This window comes from Lagopus muta, chromosome 3, assembly GCF_023343835.1.
Source record: "Lagopus muta isolate bLagMut1 chromosome 3, bLagMut1 primary, whole genome shotgun sequence".
NCBI classification, from domain to species: Eukaryota; Metazoa; Chordata; class Aves; order Galliformes; family Phasianidae; genus Lagopus; species Lagopus muta.
Genome location: NC_064435.1, coordinates 70049533 through 70075626, shown reverse-complemented (window position 1 = coordinate 70075626; position 26094 = coordinate 70049533). Strand labels below are relative to the sequence as shown.

Here is a 26094-nt window from a genome sequence, read left to right as displayed (position 1 = left end):
AAAAGGAGTCACGACTCACTGGTATCCTGAGGTCTCAGTTGGCAGCAGTGCGATGTCCACAACAGATAAGTCCCTCTCACCTTGGCCTTGGGGTTTGCTTGGGGCTCCTTTCACAGCCTAGGGCGCTCACTCCCAGGTGCTGGGAAGAAGCAGGCCCCTGCCTACCAGGCCATGCCTTTCACGTTCTGCTGCCACCAAGGTAAGGTCAGGCCATCCCAAGGCTCTGCACCACCAGCTCGCTGCACCATTTATTTACTTGTCCTAAATTCAATCAGTGCTAGCACAAAATCCAAGGTGGTCCCTCTGTGCTCGCTTTTTCTTGCTGGAAATTGAGTGAACCACCTATGAACCAATTTAACTTTCCAAAGTCAATTAAAAAAAAATTGTTTTTAGCTTGTACAATCAGGAAGATACAATTTCTGCTAAGAAATTCATTGAAGTTATTTTGATTCATATGGCAACCAGAGTGATAGAATTTGTAATTCATTTGCTAAAATACATGTAGTGTTTTTGTATTTCTTGTTTTCTTTAGTTTGGTCAAATCTAAGTTTAAGAGGAAGTATCAAGACAGTCTGGACTGATAAATAGAGGACATCTGTTGCAGCATATGGCTTGATGTAACAGCTGCATTGAACTTTGTTCAGCAAGTAGTAATCCTTTGGAAAAAAATCAGCTTGGCATGTAATTTTGATGCCCCTGCCTGAAAACTGGAGTTTAAAATACTTGCAGTTCAAAATCTCCCTGTAGTATGGAATGTTTGCAATGGAAATGTTATTGTGATTGCAGCACAGCATAATTTTTTTTCTGATAGATCTAAGTATGTCACGGTTTTAATTTGTGATTAAACTGCTTTTTTTCTCTTTTTTTTTTTTTTTTTTTTTTTACTGTGGCCAAACTAATTTTATTTTTTATTTTAGGTAAACTTCCCTCCAGCAATTTTACTTTCAGCTCTGTCTTTTATATATCAATTTTAAGATATGGCTAGGTTGTGAGATTTTGAGTAAGTGTTCACTGAGCCTTCCATTTTGTATGAAGCTGTGGCTTTACTGATAGGTCTGACTTCCTAGTTGGTTCTTCTGAGAAAGGGCCATGCTACCTAGAGATTTAACTTGATGGTGAACTTTAAGTATAACTTTTTTTTTTTTAGTCTCTGTCTTAGTGCCTTTATCAAGCATAAGTCTTACTTTTGGGTGCTTTAGAACATTCTCCAATAAAATACACACATAAATATTGAAGAAAAAATAAAAACCTTCCCAATGATACCCACATGAGTGTCACTGTTTGGTTTTCTTGTTTTCTGGTAAGATACTTAAGTGAGAATGGTATTGTTGTCACTCATTAGGATGAAATTTTATTTGAAGTTTGTTTATTTTTACTGTGTTTTTCTCAATGACAATTAATTGCTTTTGATTTGATTTCTGTATTTTATGGCAGTAATATGAAACCAGTTAAATTACATCAGTCAGGAGAAAAAAAAAAACAGGAACCACTGGTCTTTCCACAGTAACTGAATTTTGTACTTCCAGTAATTCCTCTGCTGTCTAGCATTAAAGCTGATACCTTTATAACTCTCTTGTGTGACAGTTCCCTTCCACAATTAGATGTTATTTTAAAGCATACGACAGAGAGAAAGCAGCAGTGCTAGGTCAAAATTCAGTCCTGTGACAAGTATGCAGACTTTTTCAGTTAATGCAATAGCTTTTGGACAGAATTTTTTTGGCAAAGTATGTACAAGCAATGTTAAAATCAGTCCTTTATGTTTTAATGAAATCCTATCTTTAATTTTGGAGCATTAAAAAAGATAACTTTTCAGTGGAAATGCTTATATTATTCTGTAATCAAGGTCAATCTGCATTTGTTTGCAGTGAAAAAGAAAACACCTACTTCTGTCAATGTTTCTTCTTTGCAGTGCTGTAAATGGCTGCAGAAGGAGAATAACTGAATTGCATGCAGCTTCATTTGCTGTTCCATGAGCTTGTAACTGCTTATTACTTTAACTGAAACTCATTTTTCCTCAATTTGCACTCTTCATGGGCCATCTTATATACAGGTAGACAGAAAACCACCTTTGCATATGTACATAAGATACATGAAGGTCCATGTAAGGTATTTATCCACTAGCCAGATAAAATATTATTTCAAGGAAACTAATGAAGCTGCCTTCTCTGTTACATCGATTTTGAATTTTTTAAGTGTACTTAAAAAAGGATCTTTCTTAAATGCTTTGAATTCTTCAAGTGCCAGAGTTTCGAATCGACTTTTTTTTTTTAAATCCAATTTACCAGTTAAGAAATGCTGCAGCAGTTGGTGTTTGACATCCTTTATGCACATCAGTTACGTTTTCCTGCAGTTGCAGGGTGGATGCTGTGATTCTTAAACACCAGTTGCGTGTAATGTGATGTGCAGTTTTCAGTAGGATAAATGATTTCATCTCTGCCCCTGCTCTGAACTCAGCAGAACTGACGTAATGTATATGGAGCCCACACCCTGCTGCCACAGCGCTGATCCAGTTCTGCAGAGAAGCATTACAGTTATATGGGTCTCTTGAGCAACAAAGCTGCAGTAAGAGCCAGCAAGTGACTTTTCTAGTACCTGAGAGCTGTGGAGTACAAGATGCTTTTCCTGAGGGCTCCAGCAAAAGATCCCTCATGCTTGGCTTCTCAGCAGGGTATTTAGCTCTCAGATTTCAATCTGATGTATGATATGCATGAAGGTACTCCCAGTAGTACCAACACACCATCATCTTATAAACAAACAGCCTGCCAAAGCTGTGCTTGCTCTTACTGGGAGCTGGGACCTTAGCTCTACCAAATCATACACTGCATCAGACCATGGCCAAACTGTGAAATTAAGATGGAAAAGAAAAACCGGAGTGAGTTGTAGGACTTATTTTTTTTGTTTGTTTTTAACAAAGAATATTCAGTAAGCGAAGTCTTAAGTATAAGGCTGCCTTAAACATACCAAATTGAGAAGAATCAAAGTTCTTTTATCTCCCAGTAATATTCTTTTACTTACAGTCTTTTTTATCTCATATTTTATTTGGTGATGTACTTGTTCTGCAGCACAATCAGAAGTAATGTATGTGGTGGCATTGTGACAGGGATAATACTAATGGTAAAAGCTGACTTTTTCAGTTTCCTTATTTCTATTTGTAGTCTAAGTCATTGTTATGGGCTTTTTATATATATAAAAGTAATGATTAGAGATGGCATCAAATCATACACTGAATAACTGTCTAGATATTTCTGATTTCACACACGGTCTCTGATTCTCTGATTTTTGCACATGGTGTCATATCTTTTGCAGTAGCTTAAATTCATTTGATTTATGCAAAAAAAAAAAAAAAATAATGCTGTTTTTAAGCTGAAGGCATGGTGGTTCTGTTCTGTTTGCTTAGTAGTAGTAGCATCCTACTAGTCTGGATGGTGTTTTTAAGAGTTGGTCTTATCTTCAGCTTTGACTTCAATCCAAACTTCAGCTAAGTGAAAGATTAAATCGGTTTTTCCTTGTTTTCTTTTACTTTAATTACCAACATATTTAAATTGCTTTAACTAAAATCTGCATGTAGTTTTCCTTATGAACCATATGTGTATGTACATGTACGTATTTATGTTTTACTAGCATACGTCTCTGTAAAGAATAGCAATAACAAAAAATGGTAATAGGAACCCACAGTCTATTGTTCTTGTTGAAACAGTATTATACTAACGTGTAAGTTAAGATGAAGTTCCTTATTAGTCCGTGATTAAAAAATAAATAAATAAAAAGTTTGGTGTTATTCTGTTAGAGAAAAGAGAGAAACAAAAACGGCATAGTGGCTAGTGATGACAGTAATTGGGTTTTAAACCTTCTAACTGTTGTAACATGACTTTGAAAATGTTGGTTAAAAACTTTTTAATCAGTTTAATAATTTGGTTGTTGTCAACTGTGAAAGACCTTTTTTGAAAAGACTTTTTATCTCTAGTGCATTAATAAACATTGCTGAACCTACTCAATGCATGTACTATGATAAGTAATTCCAGAAAATTTAACTTGGTGCAGAAGGGTCACCATAGCAAGCATTCCAGTAGACTCTTTGAAGAGTCCTTCATCTGATGTCTGCAGGCCTGGTATTGGTATTGAGACCCCAAATCCATCTTCCAGCTTGAACCAGCTGAATGCTTTCAGTGCAACTTACTCCTTATGTTTAAATTCAAAATGAAACTACGTGATACTGTTTCCCTAGTCTTCAATTTGTTTTTTGTGAGGATGAAAGCTTTAAACTGCAGGGGTCAGTCTGGTGTGACTGCTTTTTACCTGTAGCATTTGACAAACAAAAGTGTTTTGCAAATAGACAGGGAGACAGAATGCCTTCTTTCAACGCATTGCCACGTTAAAGGAAAAGAAACCAGAAGATATTATGAACATGAATGATTAAGAGATGTTCTGCACTGATCTGGCCAATTCCTTATTTTCCTCTTCCCTCCCAGGAGTCAGCCTACAGATGATAAACTATTGACTTAAATGGCTGAGTTGGATTAACAACTTTCTTCCAATCCGTATTCAGCAGGATAGGTCCCATTATTCATGATTAATCATTGATATGCCAAGTCCAGTCTCTTTCCCTTCTAGGAGCAGATGGTGGCACACAAATGATTTACGAGGCAGTCGAGACACCTCGGCTACTATTCCAGACTTGTGTATTGTGCTCTGAAACCCAATTCATTTGTGGCTTTAAGAGCAAGGTGGCAAATTATCTCCATGACCAACTGCTTAGTGGGAGTTGATCTTAAGAGGAAACATAATGCACGCAGTGTTTAAAAACACATTCAGACATATGCCACAGGTCGAAAATGGTGGTGTCTTTTTATTTCTTGCTTCTTGAAAAGTCTAGGGAATGGATTATCTTCCTTGATACACATAAATCTAATTCCAGATCCTCCTCAACAGAAGTAATGGGAAATGAAATCCCGGTGCGCTTTCATAACTGTAGATTCTTAATTAAGACAGGGTACAGGGAGACACTTAGAACGCCAACCTCAGCAAGTAGCAGTCTACCAACTGCAAAAATAAAATGTAACTTGTCATAATGAAATTGTTTTATTCATTAATGTAGTTGGTAGTATTCAGAGACTTAAAATTAGACGAAAGGCATTGTTATAGGGTGGGAGATTAACTTACTGCTTAAAACTGTGTGAGGTGCAGGAACTGAAAGGCAGTGTCAGGCTTAGTGGGCAGTGTTGTTTTATTAAACTCTACCGTGATTCATAGTCATTGCAGAAGAGCACAGAACAGCTGAATCCAGTCTGGTGAGCCCTTCATTATGATACTGTGAAAGTTTTACTTCTGGCTAGCGAAACTGGACCTTACTTCCTGGCTCTTGGCTGAGTAGGGTTTTATTTTGAGCTGGCCAGTTCCTATGGCACTTAGTGAGCAAAAGCTCTTGTGTGCAATGTCGAATTTTAAAAAGGGCTTAAAGATTATGTTTATTTAAGTTTCCTTCCTTTAAGTAGGAACTTACCAAATAACAAATATTACACATATACTTAATAATACATTTTTAATAATTTTACTGCCAAGGTCTTGTTTGCTGCTTCTGGGTTTTTTTCTTTTTTCTTCTTTTTTTTAATGGCTTATGACTAGTACCTGAAGCCCAAACAACTGTTTTGTTACCATCAAAGAACTCTATCCTACTTCAGTTCCAAAAGAGAACTTCTTCACAATGAAGCAATAAATTGTCTTGTTGAAATATTAAATCAGACCTTGAAGAAGGAAAGCTTTGGATCCTACTTCTCTACCATGTGTAAGAATGGTTCACAGAAAAGTGAATATAAGTATCATAATGAATGCTTTCATTCTTTTACATAAGGTATTACTTTTCACAAAGGCATTCATAATAAAAATCAAAGACCCTTTTCCTTGTTACTTTAAGGAACAAGTGCAAAAATAAGTATTTTTATTTCTGGTGTGTTTTCGCTTTTTTTGTGTGTCCAGCTAAAGTTTGTTAGTTTCTGTCTGTTTTACAGCATACAGAGAATTTCAAGTTTGTTTTTTTTTTTAATCTGTGTAACTGCATTTGTATGCAGATCTGTAAAATGTAATTAAAACATGAAGTTGTATAACTGAGACAGTCTTCCCACAAACGTAATTAAATTTAAAGGGAAAGCAAAAAAAAATGTAGGTTAAATTTAAAGGCAAAGCAAAAACTGTAGGTTGATTCCCTTTAATTATAACTCCCCTTCAAAACACAGAATGCTAAAGAGAACCCGGAGCAAGTAGAGTGCTTCCTGTTTGTATTTGTAAGTGCTGGAGCCCACGTTCGTACGATCTTCAGCAGTTTCCACCCACCATCACTTTTTTTTTTAATTTTGCAACATAGCATTCATCGTTGCAGCTTCTGCTGTATGTTGATGATAATATTTCTAGTTGGTTAATGGTTCAAAACTTGAACACAATAATGGCAAAACTGAATTTTTCCCGTTAAGGTTAGGTGTGGAGCCAGGCTATTGTTACCACAAGTAACAATAAAGAAAAGTAGGAATGATCTGAGGCTTAGCTTTAATAAATTTCCAGAGATGCTGTGACCATTTATGTATTCAAAGCTTTATTCCCATTGGGGAGGCATTCAGGTATCATTGAGCTCCATTTACAAGTTGTCTTTGTTTGTTTGTTTGTTTGTTTGATTGATTGATTGTTTTCTGATGCGAAGAACAGCTTCCTTAGAAGCAATAATCATGTGATTTAGTTTTGTGGGTTTTTTTTAAATAAAGCTATTCAGTGCCTTTTTCCAAATTGTTAATCGTGAGTCATTTTCTTTTTGTAGGAGTTCTCTGGAATCTTTCTTCCTGTGATGCACTGAAAATGCCAATCATCCAGGATGCCCTCGCAGTGTTGACCAATGCAGTGATTATTCCTCACTCTGGATGGGAAAACTCTCCGCTCCAGGATGATCATAAAATACAACTTCATTCATCACAGGTGCTGCGCAATGCCACTGGGTGCCTAAGGTAAGTACAGCCAAACATTTGCTTTGCCGGAGTCATCTTGCTTTGGCTTGAATTGCTGTTTCTCATTCTTAGATGTCTGTAAAATAAATAATTACTGTGTCAGCAAGGAAGATGACTTTCAGTGCTATGAACTGTCAAGTCAGAAATTAATTAGAAAACAAGCTTCATGCCATTCAAAAGCAATCCCTAGAAGTTTGCCACTTTTCTTTTCTTAATAGCCTTGACCAGTCTTCTCACCAAAGCTTGCATATTGCAGATGTTTTTTTCCTTCTAGATTTTTCCCATTCTCTCAGTTCCCTAAGTGAAGTCAGTATGTTCTCACTGTTACATCCAATGTACTTAATGTAAAAAGCAGTGAAGATGTTTAAAAAAAGTAACATGCCTTGAGGGTTCCCAGTGCCATTGGTGAAGTTATAATAAATATATTGGATAGATTTTTTCTGCTCTGTGAAGATGAAAACCATGGTGGAATTAGAAACCAATCAGATAAAAATTATGCAACTCGCATACCTAAATGGATCATTAAGTATATGTTATGTGTACCAAATATATATATGCAGTACCAAGTTGCACTCGTATAAATAAGTGCAGCATGATAAATCTGTTCTTAAACATCACCATAGGTGTGAGAATGAAAATAGGATGAGTAAGAAGAATTTCATTTCTGACAAACCCTTACAAAAGGACTAAATCTGCAGTCTCTGAATTCCAATCCATATCAGTGTGTTGATGTATTTTAACTTATTAGGCAAGTTCTTCAAGTGATGATTTTGTTTTTCTGTTTTTATACTGGAGTTTCTGTAATCTGTCTCAGGCACTTGTTATGAAGATGATTTAAGTAGTAGCTTTAGGTACTTCATAGGAAAATTTTTAGGTGAATAGTATTTAGTGATAATACAGCACATGTTCTTTGTTTCATCCAAAACAAAAATCCATTGGATAGAGATAAATCAAAAAACATTATTTGATTATTTTCTTAGGAGGCAAATAAAATTGCAGTGTTTTCTTATGTGTAGCAAGCACCTTTTTCACTTTGTGTTTTTTCAGCAAATGAACTGTCTTCCTTTTAGAATGAAAAATGGAAAGTTTAAGGGAAAAATGATAATGATTATTGATTTTTATATGTAATCGGTAGACACTTTAATATAGAAGGTAATAATTTATTGTAAATATACTTGTATTGGACTTAAATATAGGTATGTATATGTGTATATCAGCTGCACCAGGTTATGTGGTTGGAGCTAGGTAATTACATCTGAGTTGTACTGATTTGGAAATAACTATGAAAAGAGTTTCATGGTATATTTCTGTTGCATTACATTCAAATCCCTAAAAAAATACTGGTAGAATTACATTGGTTATTCCATTAGGACTTATACCATTTAGTACTTTTCATGCTTCCGATGCTTAGTCTCAGTTAAATAGCAGCCTCTGAAAAAATGTCTATTATAAATTTGGGCCTTTGCAGGTTCCCTTTTCTGAACATGCATATTCAGTGTTGGTTTCCCTACACCACAGATGTCTTCCTGTTAACTCACTCCAGCTTCCTTTCCCATCCCTGACCTTGCAGACCTCAGTTGTTCCCACCTTTTAGTTGATGATTCGTGTCACATTGGTCTTGAAATCTTTCTTTCTTTCTTTCTTTTTGTGAGTATGTGCACGCCCATTTGCAAACTGATGTGAGCTTACTGTAGCCTGCACTCTGGGTCAGCCTGAGGACTTGTGGCCACATGAGAATGGTACGTTGTCTGATACAATACACACTGCTTTGCAGCAAGGCTTACTGCCAAGTGCTTGATAGTACTCTGTCATAGCAGAATGGCTTCTGATCGGCTCTTGCAAAATAAGCTCATATCTGCCTGCAAAAGATTGTGCATATTATACCTCTTGAATCCTTTCCAGATAGCTGCAATAATTCAACTGCTTGTCCTAAGCTGGTTTGTCTTCTTTCCTTGTAACCCTAGGCCCTTGAACCATGTGAAGGCTTTTTAGTGACTTTCTGATCTCAAGCCCTTCTTATTTCCCAGGTGCATCTTTCCTCTGTATCTGATTGAGGTATTTATTTGGCCTTTGTCCATCTTTAGATAACGTCATCCCACTTAGTCCATGTGGATGCTCTTTAGCAAAGCCAGAACATTTGGAAAGGGCTGAATTTACTTTTGCTTTATTAGCAGAAATTTTCTTGTTTATCTCCTCAGTCTTTACAGGAAACCTCTCCCTCTGAAGAAAATGTAAAATTTGAGACTGTACAAGGAACAGAAGTATTAGCTGATGTTTAAGGAGCTGAATGGTTGCTTTTGTGTGGGTTTTTTGTTGTTGGTGGTGGTTTTTGGTTTTGTATTCATATAAAATAGTGGGGTTGAAGAAAACAGTGAATGACAGAAAGATTAGAAAGATGAGTTTTACTGCTGCTGATGAGAGCAGTGCACCTCTGTGCTGCTAGTATGCTAACTAACATTCCTTAAATACCTGCCACCCCCAATAAGCTTGAAACAGTTTTCACTCCTTCCCCCTACGACTAGGTACAAGCTTCAGATTTCCATTTCAAGATCTCACAGTTTCGGGAGATATTATAAAGCAAGAAGATAAAATGTGCTGGCAAAGACACTGCAGTGCTTAGCTCATAAACTCCATTGCTATCTTCCATGGGATAACTAGCTCTCAGACTCCTGTTTGGTTGTCCTCTACTGCTTTCTTTTTCCCCTTCTTTTTGAGCTGGTTTGCAAGGGGACATTGATTCATATCAGTTGCACCCAGATTTTCAGTGGTAGTACTCAGTAGTATAGGAAAGCTATTTGACAAATGTTTCTAAATCAGTAATGTTGACAGATTTTAGAGACATCAGGCAGCATTACATAAGGTTTAATGCCACCAGATATGCTAGGAGGCTTTTTTTTTTTTTTTTTTTTTTTTTTTTTAAATCTTCTGTGCCTTTGTTTTTCTGATGCATCCACTGTTAAAGCTTTAAGGAATATCTGAGAGGTGCTATAATATAATCCTTCCTATGTGGAGTGCCCATAAATAGTTTGCATTGGCTATTATATAGGAATAGTAAGATCTTTTATATATGTATTGTATGATTATTTTTCTTTCTGCTATTTTCCTGTTTCTCAATTTCTATATGAGATTTTTTTTATCTTTTTCAATTACATAGTTGCTTATTAACTATGATTTTAGTACTCTTACCTTACTCTTTACAATTCTTAAGGAAATTCTTAATACATTTTTTAAAATGCTGAGTGGGACAACTACTGCAACTTCAATCAAACTGTAACCCAGCTGAAATCTGTATGAAATCACATGAAAGACAGCAGCAAGATCAGATGTTCTATTCCTGTTATAATCTTCTTTCTTGAAAGAGGTTATTTACAAACTGCACAGTTGTGCACTTTCATGCTTTAAAAAGAAAGTAATACGCTATTGTGCTAGTTCATTTCATATAAATTAAATATTTGGAATTGTTTAGATAATTCAGATAAATACTTTTTATTTCTGTCAATTATAAATTGGTTCTTAGTATTCATAATTCAGAAACTGCCAGGCCTCAAAGTGACATATTGGAGTAAGCATCCAATTTACTTGCCGCTCCACTGAGGTATCAGGACGTTACTCCAGTAAGCTCTGTGAATGTTTGGCTTCTTTTTTCCTTTCAGGTTCAGCTGTGACTGATTTATTTGCACTTGTGAAATACTGTCTGTTTGTTTTGTACCTTCTAGTTCATGTAGTCTTCCCAGGGAAATTCTAGTGAAAGCTGAATTTTGAGTCCTATTTGTTTATAGTAGGGCTTATAGTGTCCTTACTCTGAAACTTAATAATCAACAGGAGGCATTTTGCACAACATACTTTTGACCTGATCTGTCAAGCTTACATATTACAAAACTGTATCTCTGTGCAAAAACCATCCAAAAAAATCTCTAGCAGTATCTTTTCAAAAGTCTTTTTCCTGATGTACAGTTTGGAATCTGGAGAGGCTGTGGGTTTTTTTTCCATGAATTTGACATGAGGTTAAGGTAATAGAATGTCACCTGAGGACTTCAAGGATTTTAAGAAAGTATTGCTTTAATGTTCTAAATCTGTATTTTAAAATTCAATATCATAAAATTCTGCCCTTTTCTTTTTTCCATGTTCTATTTAATTTTTCATCATATTAAAATCGATATATTAAAATGTAGATCTCCCTTTACATTATTGGATTTGAAACTGTATAGGAGAGAATAACTCAAGTACTTTTTCTTTGTAGAGTTCCATCCCTTTCACATTTTGCTGTTTCATACTTTCATGCTTGTCAGATCTTTCACAAAATGCCAAGAATTATTTCTTTCAAATGGAAACACACATAGCAAGCACTCAGAATAGAAAAGCAAAGGGGTATAGTGCTTTTAAAACATGGATTGAATGCAACGGACCCAGCAGTATTTTCTGGATAGATCAACTTTTGGAAAGAACAGATTACCTTTTCACAACAATTTGTTTTAATTGTGAAACCTGAAAGCAAGTGTTTTTAACTGCTTTGCAGATGAATGATCCGTTTCACAAACATTTGCAGCCAATGCATTTATCCCTCAGCCTTATTTCTCTTCCAGCTCTCTTCTAAGCATCCTAAGACTGTTAGTTCATATTCTTAGGAACTTCTATAATCTCTTTTGAAAATGACATTCTGCTGCATACTGACAATAGAAAATGTGTGAGCAGCATAAAATAGATAGTATTATTTGCCATATGTTTAGTTTCTAAGAAAAAGTATATATGTGTGTGTGCAGAAACTTGCTTTGATGAACATACGAAACTTCTTAGGATACTAAACTGGTACATGTGTACATATATGTATGTACATTTGTATAAATACGTAAGAGGACTGATTGATGAAGCTAAAACATGTTTTTGTCTTTCTTGACAATTTCAAGTTCTGAGTATCTTCAATTGGGCATAAATGGAATGAACTTACTGCAGTAGGACCAGGGCCTTTACAGCTAAATTCTTTTTTTATTCTTCTCCCATGAACAGCAGGCAGTTTTTTCATCATTATATGCTGTTATAAATAAAGAGATGTTGAACTTAGCAACCCATTTCTGCTTCTCCCTTGCATTATCTAGAGCTCACTCTCAAACCTTACAGTCTTGGAATCAGATAATAGAAAGTCTGTGTTTCATTCAGAAGCTTGTTAAAATCTAGGGTTAGGTTATAATGGTCAAAACTCTTATTAACAGCCTGTCCAAGGGAGGGGCTTTTACCATAGGCAGTTCTGGAGAAGAGACATAGAAGAGTGGCAGCTACTCGAAAGCATACTGAGACAGCATTACACACTTTTAGAGAGGGATCTGTGCAAATCCACACTCTGAAATTATCCTCATTTTATATTTTGAAGTCCTCTCTTGGCCTAGAGAAAAGTATAAGCACCTCTGTTCTTGTATTTCTAATACAAAGCTAGCGTAATTAACTTTCAAGCATCATCAGATCAGCAGTTTTTATACTAATTAGCTACATTCTACTCGTGTACTGTTGTGAAACGTGTATTTTACATAGTGTGCATGACTATACACCATGTGTTAAACCTCATTGGGCCACTGTTAGTGTGTTGAAAATAGTAAGAAGGTTCCCAAACTCTGCAGTTATATTGGTGCATCTGTTGTTCAGCAAACATGCATTCTCTTGACATTTCTTCTTACTTGGGAGTTTCTCCAGGACCTGGACTTGGAAGTAACTGCAGACAAAAATGTTGCCAAGAAGTCGAGGAAAAATTTACCTTTGGAGTCTATAATGTCTGGCTCAGTGCAATTCAATTCCTTTTCACTAAAACCAAAATTCTTATTAAACTTGCATAATTTATGCTCCTGGGTCCCAGGAATGCACTGTGATAACAAGCTGAAGAGGAATTGAGGCACTGATGTCAGCTCTTCAGTATTTTCAAAAGACCAAGAATGATTCCTGTTATATATTGTATGAGTGGCTACTAGATAATTTCCAATTCAATAAATACATGTAATATAAATGCAAGTACCTTGATCGCAACTTCTAAATCTTGTCTTTGTTTCTAGGGTAAAGCTAAATGTCATATTTATATCCTGAAATAGAAGTAAAAATAAATTTGACAATAAATTTAATTGCACGGCTTACTTTAAAATAGAGTAGATCAGCATTGTGTAGTTCTAATAGACAATGAATTTTGAATAACTTTAATAAGCTTGATAATACTTCAGTGAATATCATACTGAAACATAGTTCACTGTAGGGAGAAGAAGCTGAACTTCTGTTTCCTGCCTTTGGAAGAAATAGGAAGGAATAAATTCTAAGTTGCGTTTACCTTACAGCAAGTATTTTAATCAGTGAGTAGGCTCTCAAAAAAAAAGTCAGTTTTTAGAGGTTTTGAGTATTTTATACAATCACTGACTCATCAGCTCTTAAAATCATTTGCAGTTTTGATGATGTCGATATTTGACTATGAATTTGAGTGTCTAATTTCAGGCATCTCAATTCAAAACTTGCACACAGGCTGCTTTCATGGACGTGAGATATGCAAAATATTTATTTTTAAAAAGCCTAAAACTTTTACTAACTCAGGAATAAATGTTCACTGCCATATTTCTGATCTTTCAAGACAAACTGGAAAAGTCAGAGAAAATGAATAAAGAATCAATCAAATGTTTCACTTTTTCCAAAAGCTGAAGGACCCAGTCTAGAAAAAAGTCCCAAGCCTATTGGAGAGGCCACAGTGACGGGATCACGCTTTCACGTAAAGTTTAGGAGGCAAATTTATGCAGGATATGAGAAGGATCATGCTGTACAAAAGCTGTGATGATTCAAAAATGTAGCTGAAATAAAAACCTAATGATAGAACTTGGGGTAGAGGGCGATTTTAGTTTGAGTAACTCAGTGTCCTCTGATTACTGCTGTAGTATTTTTATTCGGAAGATAAGTGAGAATTACGAATAGAATGAAATGTGTAGCTGTGTCAGATCCCCACTTTTTCATAATGCTGCAGTTACTCCCATTTCACATATTCATGAACAAATTTATAATGTTCATATAAGGATGTACTGTATTAATTATAGCACTGGCAGTCAAATAGCACTGAAGTTCAATGCTTTTTCAGCATTTCTGATTAAAGTTTTGCTTTCTTGTTACATGTTCCACATAGCTCTAAAAATTCATTCTTTGCTCAAGTTTTATCAAAATCTCAACCTGAAATTTTATTTTTAAACGGCTGCTGGGGAATACCTTTTGTATTCTGCTTTGATCTGAAAAGTAGCAAATCATACTTTTTTTGAGTCTTTTTACTCTCCTATGCTTAGAAAATATGTAACAGCCTTTGGCAGGATGCCTTCTTCCTCCATCACTTTATCTGGTGAAACAAATGGGATTATTCTGAATCTGTCTTCCAATGAAGGAAGAACTCCTAATGATTTTGGATTAAGATAACTAAAAAGTAATGATGGAAACCCCATCTTCTAAATGTTATTTAAGGAATACCTGAGCAAACAATAAAACTCACATTACTCTCAGTGGGACTTCCTGTTTGGATACAAATTAAAAATATTGAACCTCTTTATCAAAGCTTGGTAATTCAGACTTTTTTTAAACAAAGTTTAGGTCCTGTTCTTCAACTAAGATCTTTTCTTGAATATTTGTATGTGTTAGTTTTAGGGAAAAAAAGAAACAGTTATACCATTTACATGTTTCTGTGACAGCGGTATATTCTTCCTGTAATTTACTAATATACTGTTGCTAAAAATTCTACATACACATCTCAAATTAATGTATCTTGCTACCTTTGCTTTCATTTCATGATACTCTGAAGTTCAACAATGATAACAAAACTATCAGCTGCTGCTCCAATTGCTTATGGTTTCCCCAGCCTTCAATCAGGACCACAGTGAATAAACATCTCAAGTGTGTTTTGAATGACTGGCTATTTTCTCTGCTTTTCCTGGTTTTATTCACTCCAGGTTGAATGCCCGCTGTTCACTAATGCCTAATGTGAACATTTCATCTGCTCGCATTTGCGTGGTTTAGGTGGTGTTAATTTACATTCCATTCTGTTGCAGTTTTACCCAGTATGGATATGAATGTTCTAAGGAAAGTGAAACTGTTTTGTGAAAGGATTTAGATTACATGGTGGTTTGGGTTTTTTCCATTTTGGAACAGTTTTCATTTGTGTAGGAGCAAGAGTTAAGCTTGGCAGTTAGGTTTTCAGACACCCATAATAAAATATGATCTGAATCTTGGTGGCCTGCTGACTGGATATGAACAGACTCCAAGTCCCGCTGACTGTTATGGGCCTCCTCAATAATAAGATGCAAAGCTGAATGGCATGGTGCTGCAGCCCTTTTTGCAAGGAATTTCCAGGGCAGTGTGGAATTGTGTTAGTGTAGAACATGGCACAGTGTGGTCACTACATGGGAAGCTGAACAGTTATCTGTTCGTCCTCATCTGTTTTGGCCCATTGGCTGAAACTCTGTTGCTTAAAATGAATCACAATGCAGCGGGAGGGCAGCAGATGTCAGCTGGAGTCACCATCTACCTCTGCTGTTGCTTTGCTGACTACTGAGAAGTGTAGGCATTCCTTTTTGAATGGTTGCTCTGTAAAACTGATTTAGTCTGTTTCTGCAGAAAATACTACTTGTCTCAGCATGACAGAAAAACTGATTGTGACAATTCTCTAGCACCACTTGAGGTCATGGTGACCGATGTTTCATTTACCCAAGGAAAATGAGAAACACAAGCATCCAGTGTTTGTATGCCCACTCAGTTCCACTACAAACACTTTAATATATTCTGTAACTCTAAAGAGCGTTGAGGTTTTTAGCCCTAATTGCTTGATTTCTGTATTAGCTATCTTTTTGCCTCTTGAAACTGTTTACAGTACAGGAGATGTGAAGAAAACATAAGGCTCTGCATAGTGAAGGAGAGGCAGGGCATACCTGTTCAGCTCTCCCTCATTATCGTATGATAGACTGCTTCAAATCTGAAGAAAGTTCCCATAGGAGTGAGAAGATTATCTGATCTCTTTGGTTGGTCTGAGGGTTTTCAGAAGAGATATCTGTTTGAAGTGCGCTGATCTTTCTTCATCCTTCTGGATAAGTGAGCCAACATCAGAGTAAACATTTTATCGTGCTGGTTCAGAATGTATTGAACATGTGAACTGTCACACTTCAAGCACCAGAGTAATTAATGCCAGCAGCTCAAGTTGAGCCAGTGCTCAAGTCTGCTGCAAGAAGGCTTTGATAGCATTCCAAATTTCTGCAACTTGGTGAACTACCGAGAGCTCATGAGAAATACTCCACAGTAATACCCTTAGTACTAAAGCTCTCAGACTTGCAGTCCCCACTAGCCAGACTTGTGAATTTCATTGCTGTTACGTGTTTTGAAAATGTTTTCTCACAAAACCTCCTGATGAAGTAAGTAAAAAGTAAATAAAAATACAGCTTTTGGGAGTGTGATGAAGTCTACTGCAGACTGCCAAGCGTGCTTAGCATACACTCATGATGTCTGAGCTCAAGACTAAAAAGCAGCATATTATTTCTGGAGGTCGTTTTTTGTGAAACTGCCTGGTGAGCATTAAGCTTATATTCTTACTGTCACTATACGTCTTCATGGAGAAGTTTTAGCACTTTGTAAGTAAGATTTTTCACTGAGCAGAGAGGACAATCCAATAAGAACACACTGACAAAGACCAGGTCCATTACTTGAAATCAAATAGATTTCCCATTGGAGATAATTAGTGAAGTAGACAATTAATTTGAACTAAATTGAGACTTCAAGAAAGACCAAAATATAAAGCATGTGATACCTGTTGCTAATTCAGTTTCATGAATTGTATCAAATTTGGCTATGCCAAAGAGAAGTTCTCATGCCGGTGGAGTAAAAGAGTTCATAGAGCAAGATGTAAGGCGGTGCTAATTCCAGCCATAGTTCTGTGATAAATACACAGCTTTGTAGACACTTGCCTTTGAAAAAGTCTTAGTCCTAGGACAGCAGCTGAATGGGATAAAAGTTTTATGCTGTCTTCTGTCATGAAAGTTTGTGAGAAAATTCTGTCTAATACGACAGACAAAGTGGAAGTCTTCTCTCTAGAAAAAGAGCTGAACAAAGATATTAGAGATTGAGGAGTTCAAGGTTTTTTTCCAATTGCGTTCCCTAAGCTAGTTTACTTTTATACTTTCAAGTCATATGTTACTACTGAGAAAATTTTCTTTTGAAAGAACTCAAGCTTTCTTTTTTCTTAAGTAATAATGTCTCTGTAATTTAACTACATCTCGATGTACTATAAAAAAACATTCAGCATCTACTGGATAGTATTTTTAGCAAGAATTACACACTACCTACAGAGGGTTACTCTGACAAAGAAGTTCTGAAATATTCATCCTAGGGTAGCTTTTTTACTTTCACAGCTCATTTCTTTTTGTCAGGTACTCATTTATTATAGTTAGTTGGTTACAGCTTCAGCATTTTCATTTGAAGGACAGAAGCGTTGTGAAATACTTCCTCCTCTTCCCCTGCTGTCAGTCATCTATCTTTATATCTGATCTACTATGCACAAAAGCACTATAATTGAAAAGCATTTCCAAAGACAGAGCCATGAAAGGGTACAGTGTGAAAGGGCATGCAAGTATATGATCTTTTTTGGAATTGACTAACAAAATAAAAATGCATAATAAATTGAAAAATAAAATTATTAACATCAAAATATTCATTTGAATTCCTTGGGTTTGTTTTATATAATTAATTTGTATTGAACTTACTAGTCAGAGGGTCAGTCAGTTTGATTAATTTTGATTGATAGTTACTGTCTTTGGTTGCCAGACATTGTACTAAGAAGGAGTGCCTTGTATTCAGTATAAACATGAGAAAATGTTCAGTGTTGCATGTATTTTTGGTAGTTACTCATATTATATCTGCTCATAGCCTGTGTGCATTCCAGACTGCTTGAGTCAGTGGGTAGACCTAGGTCTGCCTGGCCCTGCACACAGCTTGGGACCTCAGGAATACTGAAGTTTTGTAACCCTACAAAAACAAGAGAGATCTCGGGTACAGTTAACAAGCTAAATATGAATTCAGAGGTGGAGAAGGAGGGACATTCTTTTCATAGCTACTATGATGAAGAAGGCACAGTAAAGACTAATGATTCTGTTCTGCATTCACCTACATCAGGACCAAGCAGAGACTAACATTTTTGAGGTTGTATGAATGTTTACTATGCACAAGACAATGATCAGATCTTGGGACAAGTTTAGGATGGAAAACGTGGCTTTACTGAATTCATATTAAGAGTACAGTGATGTTACTAAGGTGGAATCTTCTGTGCTAGACATCACCTAGTACAAAACAATGTTTGGCACAATCAGAGAATTACAGGGGTTGGAAGGAAACTCTGGAGATCCTTGAGTCTAACCCTCTACAAAAGCAGTTACCCTACAGTAGGTCGCACAGGTAGGAGTTCAGATGGGTTTTGAATATGTCCTCAGAAGGAGATTCTAGAACCTCTCTGGGCAGCCTGTTCCTCTGCTCTGTTATATGCACCATAAAGAAGTTCTTCCACATATTTGTGTGGAACTTCTTATTGTTCCAGTTTTGGCCATTCCTTCTTGTCCTGTCACTACTCAACACTAAAAAGAGTCTGACCTTGTCCAGTGCCTCCCATGCTTTAGATATTTATAAACATTGATCAGATCCCCTCTGAGTCTTCTCCAGACTGAACAGTCCCAGGTCTCTCAGCCTTTCCTAATATGGGAGATGCTCCAGGCCTTTTATCATTTTTGTGGCCCTCCTCTGGACTCCTTCTAGAAGATCTCTGTCTTTTTTGAACTGAGGAGCCCAGAACTGGATACAATATTCCAGACCCTCAGCAGGGTGAAATAAAAGGAGAGGATCAGCTCCATCAACCTGCTGGCCACACTCTTTTTAATACACCCCAATATAGCATTGGCCTTCTTGGACACAGTTGCAAAGTGCTGGCTCATGGCAATCTGTTATCTACCAGGACACCCAAGTCCTTCTCTGCAGGGCTCTTCTCCAGCTCTTCTCAGCCCCTAACCTGTACTGATGCATGTGGTTATTTCTCCCTGGTTGCAGGACTCTACACTTGATTTTGTTGAACCTCATCTTGTCCTCTCTGTATGACTCTTCAGGACTAGAGGGAATGGCCTCTCAAGTTTGCACCAGGGGAGATTCACGCTGGACGTAAGAAATACTGCTTCTCCAGAAGAGCGGTCAGGCATTGGAATGGGCTGCCCAAGAAAGTGGTGGAGTCACTGACCCTGGAGATGTTAAGGAACATTTTGACATTGTGTTAAGGGACATGGTTTAGTGAGAACTATTGGTGATAGTTGGGTAGTTGGACTGGATGGTCTGTAGGTCTTTTCCACCTTGGTGATTCTCTGATTAGTAGGGGACTGACATTTTCTGTTGTTTTCTTTTTCTGTTGACATATTTTAAAGAGCCCTTCTTATTATCCTTTACCTTCTTTGGCAAATTAAATTCCAAGTGGGCTTTAGCTTTTTCTATTGCATCCCTACAGGCCCTTCCTATATTCTTTCCAAGTGAACAGGCCCTTTTTCCACATTTCATGCACTTTCTTCTTTCCTTTTATCTTATCCATGAACTCCTTCCTCATCTACACAGATTTCCCTCCACCTTTCCTTGATTTCTTACTCTTAGGGATGCATCAATTTTGAGCTTGGAAGAAGTGGTGTTTGAGTGTCGACTAATTCTCATGGGCTCCCTTTTCATCCAGCACTCTAGCCTATGGGCACTCTAGCCCACCAAGTAGGTTCTTTAAGAGATCAAAGTAAACTCTCCTGAAGTCCACAGTGCTTCTTATACACATGATCCTGAACTCCACCATCTTGTGATTACTGCATCCTAAGCTGTTCCCAACTTTCACATCCCCGACCAGTCCTTTCTTGTTAGTAAAAGCAAGGTCCAGCAGCTCACCTCTCTCTGTTGGCCTCTCCACTGCTGTGTCAGAAAGTTATCTTTAACGTATTGCAGGAACCTCTTGGACCATGCATTCCTGGCCGTGCTGCTAATCCAACAAATATCAGAATGGTTGAAGTCTCCCATAAGAACCAGTGCTCAGGATCGTGAGATTACTTCCAGCTGCTTGTAGAAGACCTCATCACCTTACTCCTCCAGATCAGCTGGCCTGTAGTGCACACCTAGCCATGTCACCCATCTGTGTCATTGGGTTGCAGAGGTTAATAAGCTCAGTAACTAATCCACACAAAGGCACAGAATCCATGAGAAACAAAGCTGGAGCATGACTGACACTGGGATGGCCCATGCTGAATTAGGGGAAAGGAAAATTCATGTGAAGGATACTTTCTTCTAAGCAGAGATTTTAGAAGATTTACAAGAACAATGTGTAACTTTTTATTTGTTTTTAAAGGCTTGAAATGTTTGCATGTTTGTTATTATTTTGTTTAGGCTTTGCTTTTCAGAGGATTGGTAATTTTATTTAGGGAAATAACTAATTCAATTAGGTTGAAGAAGAAGTGGACTAAAAGAGTTTTAGGCACTGAAAGAACCTCAGATTCCCCAGAATAGTGGGGATTTTGGATAGTGATTTTTTCTGATTATAGTTTTGATTAAGAAAATTGAGATGCCCGAGGGTAGGCAAGCAACATCTTCATCTGGGAGGACTTCAGGGAATTAATCAGTGTTCTTTGATGGTGAAAGCAGTTCATGACTTGTATTAAGTTGGCTGCTTAACTGGGCACCCGAATTAAGTGCTGGCTGTATATCCTGTATGTCACAGGTGATCTTTTCTAAATGACTAGTTTAGTTTACCATTTGCTCCTCCACACTTACAGATAATTTAAAGACCTTGACATTATTGTTAAATTGAATGAAAATAGAATCATAGTCACAGAACAATATGGATTTTAAAGGTACTTCAAAATCATCTAGTTCCAGTGCTCCTTGCCATAAGTAGTAGCATGTTCCACTACATCAGGTTGCTCAAAAGCCCATCTAAATATATCGTAATAACCTAAAAAGATGTGTGTGCATCTGTGTGTGCATTTGTATGTGTTAATATATACTATACTTCTTGATACTGTCCTTGGATTGAATAGCAGCAGCTGTTAGTATTTCTTTAAGAGAGTGGAAAGAGACCTAACTAACAGAAACTTTTTAATTCTGGAGTTGTTGCTCTGCCTATCCTGAAACACATGCAAAGCATTAACTGATTTATTATCCTCCATAATTCTCCATCATAGTTCTGTCTAGACTATATAATGCATGCTGTATTGCTTCTGTCACAGTTACAGTTTACTTGACCTTATTGCAGGCATACGGTATAATTACTAAATGGGTGGTAATTTATGTAAACAAATGTTAGTTTTTCATAGCAAGAGCCCTATCATTATGGTTTATTGCTACTGGATGGGTTATAGAGCTAGCCATTTTTCAAGGGTTTGGGTAGATTGTTATTCTGGTTGATCTTTATACTTGAAACTCCAAGGATTTAGTGCTTAAAAAGTAAAAGCATTGTAAACCTTGGAGATGGTTATTATTTTCTCTCCTCCAAATTTGTGAGAACTTTAATTCATCTTGCTTCAGCAAAATTAATGTATCAAAATATTTTCAGTTAATACACAGAGAGTTTGGGAGATGCTTACTGCAAACCAGATCTTGTATTAGCAGATGTAGTAGGTAAAAACAAATATTTTAGAATATATTGAATACTTTGATAACTGCAGTGTTTCAGCCTTCCTTTATTCAAAAGCTTAGAAGTAGCTGCCACAAACAGAAAGTAATTAACTTCCATTTCTCCTTTAAAGCTAAGCTAACCAAAATCTCCCATTCTTAAGTCAAGGAATGTGTTATGAGGGTACAAGTGAAACTACAAACCAGTTTTCACCTTGGATTCCAAATTATTATTTTTTTCTTTTTAGTAATAAGGAGATTTATTATGTGTACAGTGACCTTTGGATATTTGGAGTTAACCTTGGTGTAGGAATGCAGTGGTTTTTGGAATGTGACTTTTGGCAGGTATCTAAGCTTATTCATTCCTTTCCTGCTTAATCATTCATTTCACACTTTTTTCTCCCTGTTGGAGGTCTGTCCATGTTCTGTTCATGTTGTGAAGCTCATATGTACAGTAAAATATACATGATTTTTCTATATTATCAATAATAAATGCTTGTCCATACTCAAAAACTGCAGAAACAGAGCAGTTTCCAGCAGATGCTACTTGATACTTCACTCTGCTGTTTTAAGAATTTGCATGTAGTGATGTTAGTGGCCTCAGCACAATTCCTGCTACTCTCTTACTAAAAAGCAGTGCTACTTTTGTCAGTCCTTGGTACACCAGCAGGGATAAGAAATTACATTGGCAGTGCAACTGGAAGGTTAGCTTGCAGTATCAGATAAGTGAAGCTGCAGCAACTAGTATGCATCAGCTTGTTCAGGTAGCAGTTTAGGCCGTTGCACTTTCTAGAATCCTCCTGTTAGCCAGAGCTATACAGTTAGATTGCAGTTCTCAACTGTAATAGCATACTTACCTTTTTAATTTTGGTTGCTAACCATACCTACATAATGCTTTGATCATTTCTTCTGACAGCATCACCAATATATGCACAGCAGTCACAAATTTAACAGATTTTGAAAAACTACTTTCCTATTGCAGGTTATGTTTAACCGGAAAGTGTGGTCTGTTGTGCTGGAGGCTTTTTTTGTATTTGATCTGTAGGGGAAATTGTTATGGTGCTATTAGCATGAAAATATTCCTCAGCCACATACAGTGGATGTGTCTGGGACTAGGAATGCTGAATGGAAGGATATGTCCAGTAACAAGTGGCATCCTCCAGGGGTCTGTCTTGGGACCAGTGCTCTTTAATATCTTTATCGATGACATCGATGGTGGAATCGAGTGCACCCTCAGCAGGTTCGCTGATGACACCAAGCTGAGTGGTGCGGTTGACACAGTGGAAGGAAGCGGTGCCATTCACAAGGACCTTGACAGGCTGGAAAGGTGGGCCAGGTGAACCTGATGAGGTTCAACACGGCAAAGCGCAAAGTTTTGCACTTGGGCCGGAGGAATCCCAGGCATCCATACAGACTGGGAGGAGCAGTCCCTGAGAGCAGCCCTTTGGAAAAGGACCTGGGAGTCTTGGTAGATGAAAAACTTACCATGAGCCAGCAACTTACCCTTGTGGCTTGGAGGGCAAATGGTATCCTGGGCTCCATCAAAAGAGGGGCGACCAGCAGGGACAGGGAGGTGATTGTCCCCCTCTACTCTGCTCTTGTGAGGCCCCATCTGGAATACTGTGTCCAGTTCTGGAGCCCACAGTACAAGACAGAGCTGTTGGAGAGGGACCAGAGGAGAGACACAAACACCTCCCCTACGAGGACAGGCTGAGGGAGCTGGGCTTGTTCAGCCTGGAGAAAAGAAGGCTGCGGGGTGACCTCATTGCAGCCTTTCAGTACCTAAAGGGAACCTACAAACAGGAGGAGAGTCAACTCTTTGAAAGGGTAGATAACTGCAGAACAAGGGGAAATGGTTTGAAGTTGAGGGAGGGGAGATTTAGGTTGGATGTCAGGGGGAAGTTCTTTACAGAAAGAGCGCTGAGGTGCTGGAACAGGCTGCCCAGAGAGATTGTGGATGCCCCATCCCTGTATTCAAAGCCAGATTGGATGTGGCCTGGGCAGCCTGGTCTAGTATTAAATGGGAAGGTTGGTGACCCTGCCTGTGGCAGGGGGGTTGGAGATTCATGATCTTGAAGTCCCTTCCAACCCTGGCCATTCTGTGATTCTGTGATGTTGGTAGGCACTATAAACTGGTTGCCTGGAATCAAGGAGGAGGGCACAGCTTCATCTGAGAATAGGAAATGAAGGAGAAGACCGTGACTGGTAGTAACAATGAAGGATTGTCTGAGAAAGGAGAATGGACTAGGATGAGCATCCTGGGAAGCACATACTGGAACATACATACTGGAACTCAAATCTGTGATATCAAGAGAACTGGTGCAAATCCTACCTTGTGAGAAAAACAAGGATAACACAGGCTAGAGAAATTTGTCAAAGGAGATCAATTGGCAGTGGGAAGAAGAGTCTGACAATGGATCGTAAGAATCTAGATCCTGCCATTGCTCACTATCAGTAACTTTCTGATAGGCCACAGTCTGTGTTGGTCATTATGTGGCATTTTATCTGGGGCAAACATGACTTTTCTAGGTATCAATTCCTGTTATGAATGTCTGGCACCTCTGCAGACCATCTTTTTGGCAGAACACTCTGTGGAAATGCTATATAGGAGAAAGGTCTTCTCTGATTTAAAAAACAAGACAAAATCTTAATGAGAGCTTGGAAACAAACCTCCCTGTTGTACAGAGAGACTGGCATTCTGGCAGAAACCTTCATAGCAAGCTGAAGTACTACAAGGGAAGGGAGTGGAAACTATACCTGTATACTATTCCACTGGAACAGGCTGCCCAGGGAGGTTGTGGAGTCTCCTTCTCTGGAGATGTTCAAGACCTGCCTGGATGCCTACCTGTGCAATCTGGTGTAGGGAACCTGCTTTGGCAGGGGGGTTGGACTCGATGATCTCTGGAGGTCCCTTCCAACCCCTACAATTCTGTGATTCTGTGATACCTGACAAAGTTTTGGCACTCGAGGATGAAACAAGGAGGATCAAAGCCTAGCTGGAGCAAAGTGGGGGCATAAAACTGTCACAGCATGGAATTTTACCATTATACATATCCTGAAAGCAAAAAGAAAGAATGTGTGTCCACTGAATCATGGGGAGGACAAATTTGTGACGGGCAAAAGGGAGGAGACTGAAGAACTCAACACCCTTTTTGCCTCAGTCTTAGCAATTAAATTCTCCTAATAAGTTTTGTCTTGGGAAGTTGCCTATGGAATAGGAGAGCAGAAAGCAAAAAGTTGCAGAATAGCTGTTTCTCAGTGAATACTGCCAAGATAGAACATGTATCCCATGTTCCCCCCGAGAGGAAGTCAGTGTGGAATATACACTACACATGAAATTCAAATACCATTTCAGTAAGCTTTCTTCAGCAGAAGAGTCTGTGCAATGCACATATGTTACTGATGTTCAGTGGCACAGATCAGTACCAGTGTTCCTGCATCTAAAAAGTCTGCTCCCGCAGCCGTGCTCATAGGAGCAGTGAGGATGCAGGGAGAAGCTCTGGTACCCAACAAAGCCTGTATCATTGTCTGATCCTGATCATGGTGCGGGGAGGAAGAGAGGTTGAGCTTTGGCTGAGGACCACCAGTTCTGGTGCCCTATGTGTCAGGGAAGGATGTCGGCTCTCAGCAGTGTAACATCCTCAGAATAAAGAGAAAAATGCAGGATTGATCTGGCCATCCAGTGTGTGCATGCCTAAAGATATAAGAACAGCTGATTTAAAGAATGACATTGTTACAGCTTTGGGTTTATGGGGGAGCTGTGATTCAGGGGACTTCAGATTTAGCCCATATACTTTACATTTACAGATACTGGTAAAATTCACAGAATCACTGAGTGGCCTGGGTTGGATGGGACCTCAAGGATCATGAATCTCCAACCCCCCTGCCACATGCAGGGCCACCAACCTCTACATTCGATACTAGACCAGGCTGCCCAGGTCCCCATCCAATCTGGCTTTGAACGCTTCATTCACTTTTAGGTCCCTCACTACAAGAAAGACATCAAGGCCCTGTTATGTGTCCAGAGAAGGGCAACAAATATAGAATACTGATTATAACTAACAATTCCACCTTTTTGGATACCTGTTCTTGCTTCACCCGCAGACAGGTAGTTTATCGTTTGCAATCACACAGGCCTTCTGTGTATCTCCTGGTCTGGACACAGAGATAATTCAAGAACAGGGAACTGGAACATTGTGATGCTTGATACATGCAGCTATTGACTTGATGGAGTGTTGCTCTATCACAGCCACCTGCTCAGGAAGAAAAACAAAAAAAGAAAAAAATAAAAAAAATCCACCTGTATCTCAAATCTGTACATTTATTTCAGAAAGCTTTGGCAACGTAAATCAGATAAGCGCTAAGCTTGATAAAGTTGCATTAAATAATTTGTTCCCTCTTGTTCCTAATATAGGAAATTCTACTGTAATTCTGGGAATTGTGTTTGCTCCATACTGGAGGA

The 26094-nt window shown here is 38.0% G+C and overlaps 1 protein-coding gene across 10 annotated transcripts in view; it reads left to right on the top strand.

The window, feature by feature from the left end:
* Window positions 1-26094, top strand: part of CTNND2 (catenin delta 2) — a 613278-nt gene that overhangs the window by 487029 nt on the left and 100155 nt on the right. For all 10 annotated transcript variants that reach the window (XM_048938460.1, XM_048938457.1, XM_048938459.1 and 7 more), the window contains one exon: window positions 6803-6986. In XM_048938460.1, coding sequence (XP_048794417.1) covers window positions 6803-6986 — 184 coding nt within the window. The remainder of the gene's footprint in view (window positions 1-6802; window positions 6987-26094) is intronic.